Source organism: Hibiscus syriacus, unplaced genomic scaffold, assembly GCF_006381635.1.
Source record: "Hibiscus syriacus cultivar Baekdansim isolate YM2019G1 unplaced genomic scaffold, ASM638163v2 tig00112399_pilon, whole genome shotgun sequence".
In the NCBI taxonomy this organism is placed as follows: domain Eukaryota; kingdom Viridiplantae; phylum Streptophyta; class Magnoliopsida; order Malvales; family Malvaceae; genus Hibiscus; species Hibiscus syriacus.
The window spans coordinates 172-7434 of record NW_024063321.1 but is presented as its reverse complement, the minus strand read 5'-3'; the positions used below and the strand labels follow the sequence as shown (position 1 = coordinate 7434).

Here is a 7263-nt window from a genome sequence, read left to right as displayed (position 1 = left end):
CTTAATGTTATTAACTACTTAATGATGAAGTGATTAAAATAGAATAAATTTAAAATTTTATTGATGAAAAAAATTATGACCAAAATAAGATTGAAAAAAATTAAATGATAAAATCTATAATTTACACTTTTATTCATACAAGTTTTAATATATATTTTTACAATATTCTTTTTATTTTTCTATTTGTCACACTTTAGTAATTTATTTCGTATAGTAATATTATATTAACTTCAGAACTAAAATAAAATGATCAAAATCCCGAAAATTTCGTAGGCAAGTGTTAACCTGAGACATTTTTATTTTATTTTAAAAAAAAATACAATTGGATTTTATTAATAAAAATAGATTTAATTTCATCATATGCCCTCAAATTATGATCCTTATCTTAAACTAGTGCTTAAACTTTTAAACACTCTAATTTTAACCTCAAATTATGACTCTTATTCTAAATTAGTCTTAAACTTTTAAACATTCCAATTTTAACCCAAACTATGAATCTCATTCTAAATTGGTCCCTAAACTTTTAGATCTTCTAATTTCATCCCCATATTCATCCAAATATATAATCGATTTCAACAATAATTTAATCTAAAATTTATTTTTTTCAAACATATAATAATATAAATTGGCCTAATTGTTTAATTAACAAGAGATGTGATTAGTATATACATATAATTTAGGATAAAATTGAAAAATTCAAAAAGTTTAGGGACCAATTTTGAATGAATATCACATTTTGGGGATGAAAATGAAATATTCAAAAGTTTGAGGATTAATTTAAAATGATAGTCATAGTTTAAGGATGAAATTGAAATATTTAAAAGTTTATGAACCAATTTAAAATGATGGTCATAGATTGAAGACGTATGATGCAATTAACTAATAAAAATAATAGAAAAATATTAAATTATAACACATTCATAGATAAATTGGGAACAATAGTCACAAAACACACACACATAAAACAAAAATATTAAATCCGTACTAAAGCAAAATCTTCTATGGAGAATGACGTCAACACTAAAAGAAAAACTTTGCTCGAGCATCGACAATACATGACCACTGACAAATCAATCAGAAAATAAATATCGTGAGGATCTTTGTGCGAGCACCAACATGACTGTAGAGATATGCTAAAAATATACTAAAAACCATAAGGAACGTGCCACAAAAGTAAAAAAAATGTCACAAGAGTAGAGAAAAACATGTCACAAAGACATAGATTTTTATTTAAAATTAAAAAAACTCAAGAAGAGAAAAAAAATAAATAAAATAATATAAAAAAAACAAAAAAATTAATAATCACTTACCGTCAATAATTAGTATTAAAATTGATGTCATCATCAATTAAACAAAATCAAAAAAAGATAAGAAGTTAACCCAAAAAAATATAATATTTTAATTTTTTTTAGAAAAAAAGGTGTGTGGTAGTGTTTTCATGTGCATGTGCATGTTGGTCCCTACTGAAAGGTGGGTTAATTGGATGTGTAGACTAAAAACAGCTCATATTCCCCATTCAAAACACAGCTACATCTTGTCCCCATCTATCACCTTTCATTTTGTTGCCATCTTCATCGTTGTTTTCTTGTTTCTTCTTCCAATGTTTTATGCAATAAAATAATGGCTGTACTTCAAGCATTTTACCATTTCTTCTTTCTTATAACAAATGTAAATTTCATGTGTTTTACGTCACATTACATTAAACTGATGTCAATCATATTATTTGAATTCTGATTTATTTAATTCTTTTGGAAAAAAATTCGTATATTTAATAGATCATAATTCTACAATCATACATATTTGAATACAGGTTGGACACGGTCACGTCAAAAAGAATGAAAACATAGACCTTCGTTGAAGCCAAAAGCTGTAGCATTCTAAGATTATTCACGGCAATCTACTAAGGGGCCGTTTGGTTCACGGCCTAAGATATTACTGGATAATGAAATCTTCATTCATTCTTTCGTTTGGTTGGTCGGTAATTTTATTCTCGGTAATATTTTACTATCGGGAATATGATTATCCCTTCTTTTAAGTATTATTGGATTATCGGCGTTTTGGATTAAAATGCCTTTATTTTTTTTCAAAATTATCCTTCTTCTGTCTGTCGTTGAATAATAAAAATTCTACGAAAGTTAAATTAAAAATTTATCTTTAATCTATTTTAGATTTACAAAAAAAATCTACAATTAGTATTTTATATGAAGTTCAAGGATTATAATAAAATTTTACTCTTTCATTAAACCTATTTTTCTTTTTAATTTTATAAAAAAATTATATAAATTTTATGAATTTAAAATTTTTAAAGAAAATATATAAATTAATTATAGTAATATTATAGTACTTGTTAAAAAAATAAATATATAATAAGGATAATTTGGTAAAATATACATTCCAATAATCTTTTATTCCTTTAACCAAACACGATAATCTTACATTCCTACTAAACCAACCAAATAAAAAATACAACATTCTCAATAATCTATTCCCTGATAATCTTTTTATACCACCGGTAATCTTACATTCCATGCACTCTAAGACTATTATTACTGGTATTTGTTAATCGAGTGTCAAGCATCCACTACCATACTGCAGAAATTTACTGTTCTTCACGAAGTTTGTCAATGGTGAATTGTAATCAGGCTCCATTATCTTCTCATACTCTTTCCACCATTGCATGAAACTGCTACCTTTCAAGAAAATCTCAGAAGATACCGCAGATTTATTGATCTGTTCCATGACATAAGCCTCAAACTCCTTCAGTTTCTGCCTTGAAGACTCCCTCTCTTCGAACTCGATATCCACAGCCTCCATTGATTTGCAGCGTATTCGAGCCTCTTCGACTTGAGCCCAAAAGCAAGAATCGTACGTTAGAATAACATCCACACTTTGTTTCTGCTTGCTGTCGACTGAAACCCCGCTCTGTCTCTCGTCTTCTTCCAACCATTGCTCCAACTTGATGTAATGATGCGGTCTGCCGTTAGTCACATAGTTCCTTCCGCCATTTCGGTAGTAGTCCGCTATATCGAGTGGCTCGATCATTCTCCGACATGTTGTACCGGAATACAGCCACCGTGATTCAAGGTGAACCAGTTGTTTCTGAGGCTTTTTCTCGGCTTGGGCAACGATTTTTTTCCCAGTTTTTCGTGAGGAATTTCTTGTGCTTGGTGATATCGTGATCCGATCGAGCTGACCGGTTCTTGTAAAAATCATAGTAACCAATTTCTTTAACCTTGTCACACTTCTTATACCATTCTAGAAATGCCATTTTTATTTTCATGTCATTTAGTTTCTTTGCAGGGTCAAATACCTTCCTCTTGTTCAACATACATGTCACTTCCAATTCTTCCAGTTTCTTGATCAGGTTGTCCAATTCATTGCTTTTTTGCTGATGATTCTACAAAGTTAGATTATAGACAGTTATAAGCTATGCTACTTGGACTACTGTATATGTAAGATGTTCGAATATGGAGAAATGAAGAATCGGAACAACATTCCATACAATAGAAAGAACTTCGATCTACCTGTTCTTTTCGTGTTCTAATAGCTTCTATTAGCAAGGTTGTTCCATCTTGAAGCGAACTCAACATCGGCTTACCAAGCTGTGAGATGCCTTGACGGATTATCACTGACTCGAGTTGTTCAACTATCCTGCCATAAACATCGATCGTCCGTTCTTCGTTGGCAGCAGCTTCCGTTCTGAACAGCATCAGTACCTCAGAGACAGCTTCTGGGTTCTCAGAGCAAGCACATCCGTTTTCACAGCATAAAAGAAAGGTACCAAAAGGCTTGTAATGACCGTATTTAGAAGCTTCAATCGCGGAATTAAGATAATGGGATGGAACAATGAAGAGTCCTGGGATGGAGTCTTTGCTTGTTGCAGCAACATGGAGGAAACATGAATTCCATGTAGGATGTTGTGAAATGGCTTGTTGGAACCCTTTGTCACCGAGGAGAGGTGACCCGAACGTGAGACAGAGGGGCCGTTTCACCGTCGATATATCAAGACTTTCAAGCACCCATAAGGTGAAGAGTGAGGCAATTGATCCCCCTAATGAATTCCCTGTTAAAATTAAGGGCTTGGCACTCCTTCCACACTGCATTAATTAGAGATTGTTATTAACATGGAAATTGTTACAGCCTGAAGTAGATGCAAAAGTTTAAACATTGAACTTAAAAGTAACCCCAAAATGTACCAATTAGATTCATTTCATCTTGTATGGAACTCGCACTATTTTAGCTGTTTGACTCAGCTGAAAACTTGAAGTAACCCCAAAATGTGGGTTGTACACTTGATCCAATCTTTACAAAGACTACAAGCAAGTATCAGAAAGAGACCAACCTGAGTTTTCAACTGCAAGAGCTCGTCAAAGTGATCATCAAAAGGGAAATTGCTGCTTTATGGATACAGAAAGAGTTGCCGTTGTTGCAGAGGAATTCAAAGACTCGAAAACTCTCCTTATTAGCCGTAGAAGGAATCGATTCTTTTGAGTTTGAAGGTGAGATTTGGTACAAATAGGAGAAGTAATGAAAACAATGACGTTAACATTAGCTTCTGCATAACATTTCCATCTTAATGAAAACCCAGAATTTCTTGGCTCATTTTGGTTGAATCCCACATAACAATCCAAGATTTTAGCCCAGAAAGTCTGAGCAACCCAGAGCTGACAATGAAGCTAGCAACCTCTAACCCACTGCAGAATCTGTAGTTATAAACAAGTTAAGCAAATCAAAACAGAAAAAAAAAGAATGAAAGTGATTACTTACAGGTGTTGGTTCATTTGTTTGCCACTGATTTTGATCTTTGATTAGTATTGTTGGAGGAGACCTTTGATTGAGCAAGTCAATGGTATAATATTATTATAACATATAAAGTAGACAAGAGCAGTTTCCTGGAATTTACGACTTGGAAAAAAAGCGAATGTCGGCATCAGAGAAGATGCTAAGGAATTGGATAATGGTTTAGTCAGCGGTAAACGTCTTTTCGTTTAAGTTTCTTTAGGCGTCTATGGTGACGTTGATGCACGACATACAAATGTAAGGGCCATGTTGATGGAAAATGTGGTTATTAAGTCTAGGAGGTACTCATTTTAATTTGGATTCAAAATACAGCCGATGGAGATATGATAGTTGGTCGGTAATCGTTTTTATGAAGATTTGAAGAGTGTAAAATGGAGTAAGAGAGAGAATAATATCCCCTTCTTGCTCAATACTAGATTTATAAACCGAGTCCTTATGCATGTTATTGTCGGTCTTAGAATCATGATTGTTATCTATAAAGTATATAAATGTAACGACCAATAAGTAAATTTGACCCTTTTGATCAATAGAGAGATTTCCTTTGTGAGAAGGTCCCATGATGCCCACTTTTAATAATTTGAATTCCTTAGAAACAAGCCATTATCTATGACTAAAACCCATCTTTAAAAAAAAGTACATCAGAAAACAAGCCAACTTCAATTTAAAAGAGTCAAAATGATTCATATCAATGAATGGGAAGGTGGAAAATCCCATTAATCTATATGTTTCTCATGTCTGTTAATACAAAGCTGACCTTGCATCAATGGGAAGAGTCAAAATGTTTCTCATATCAACTTCAATTTTGAAATGCAAGAAACAAAGTTTAAATCCATGGCTTGCATCAATGGTCTGAAAGTCTAAGATCTCACCTTGCAAATAAATTTGATTAGCTCTTTATAATTCCAACGAGCTCTAGTTTCTCACCAATCACATTACTTTTCGAGGATCTCGACTAGCTGATCTGATTTCAATGTCTTTCGTGTATATATTTGTGAGAGCAAAAAGTAGCAGCACAAACACAACTTGGGCACTCATGATTCCGAAATGGCTGATGCTATTACCAATCTCCATCCAGCTCCCCGTGTTTTTCACCTGTTAACAACCCGAATAGCGATCGGTGAGGTCCTCAGGAAATAACTATAACATACGAGGTGATCTCACATAATTTCCTCTACTTTCAAGCAAAACAAGGTTAAAAAGAGGCTAAAATATCAATCAAAAGAATAAGCTGCAACAAACTTTATTTCTGAAATGTCTTAATACCAGGAAGAAGAAGTGGATGGTCATCATGTCTGAACACAGAATAACGAGGAAGTAGCACCCTATCCGTGGAACTTTAAGTAGTTTGGTTATTGCACTGAATGCACATCTGTGTTTCTCAAAGAACATAAAACAACAAATGAGAAAATAAAAGATATTTCTAAGATATTGAGAACATTATTTATGAAAAGGGGCGTCTTAGCATTTTCTACATTCCAAAAGCAAAACCCTCAATTGCTCACCAAAAATTATTATAGTTTTAAATCAATAATACTCCCAACATATCGATACGAACCAAATTTCACCTTGCATTTTTGTATGGGAAACAGAGATTAAACACGTCACCTTAGTTATGAAGCCACAATGAAGCTTCTAAAGATAACGTGCAATGATTAAAGACTAAACAGAGATCAAATTTAATAATAGCCCATAGACAGATTCAAAAGGAAAGTAGCATGCATGGCTGAAAAACAATGGTCATGAAGCCAGTGTCACCGAAGCATCATTGATCGATCTGACATCTTTCTGAAACCGAATACTTACATGACAAGAAGGAATGGTATGAATAACTTGAAGATAAGGAGTGCTGCCATCAGAAAGGGCTGCAATTGAAAGTAAATCAGTTCAGCAGGGATCCAAGAAGAAATCATAAAAGATACATTGTGGTTTAACCATGACTTACACTGAAAACAGTGATGAACCTGTAGACAGATGAAATCTCGAAACTAGCAATACTTGCGAAATTTCCAGTGCCAAAGAAAGCCACGTTAAAAAACCATCTACCAAGGACAATCCATCAGCACCAAGATTACAAACTTTAATATCCTCTAAACTAAGTGAATCTATGTTGTTCCGACTTTTAAAATACTCATGCTTGACACATGTTTATGGGGATATGACCTCCAACATCCTCTAAATAAAAGGAAAAATAAGAACTTTTAACCATGCCAGTATCAAAACTCAGAGTACGAGTACATAAAGTGCCTATAGCAATCACAGCTCCTCAAAAGAAATACATGAATAACAAATTCATATGCAAATAATGAAGAACAATAGAACATGTATTGAAAGATGACTCACAAAGGTTAACGGAATTCTCATATCAGACAGCTGCAATATCTATCATTGCTTTCAAGTGAGACACTTGCTTCCAAATTCTTCCCTGAAGCAGAAGAATTTTCACTTTACTCAAGAAAGAAGTGA

General features: G+C 33.1%; 1 protein-coding gene and 1 pseudogene across 1 annotated transcript; both read right to left on the bottom strand.

Moving 5' to 3' along the window:
• Nucleotides 1-2516: 2516 nt before the first annotated feature.
• Nucleotides 2517-5589, bottom strand: LOC120179036 (annotated as a pseudogene).
• On the bottom strand, nt 5558-6839 carry LOC120179075 (GPI ethanolamine phosphate transferase 1-like; the record flags this gene model as incomplete). The annotated part of the gene is made up of 4 exons (XM_039184783.1): nt 5558-5892; nt 6064-6169; nt 6604-6662; nt 6743-6839. Coding segments are annotated over 4 exons (427 nt in total), but the record flags the coding sequence as incomplete, so codon positions are not given.
• Nucleotides 6840-7263: the final 424 nt, after the last annotated feature.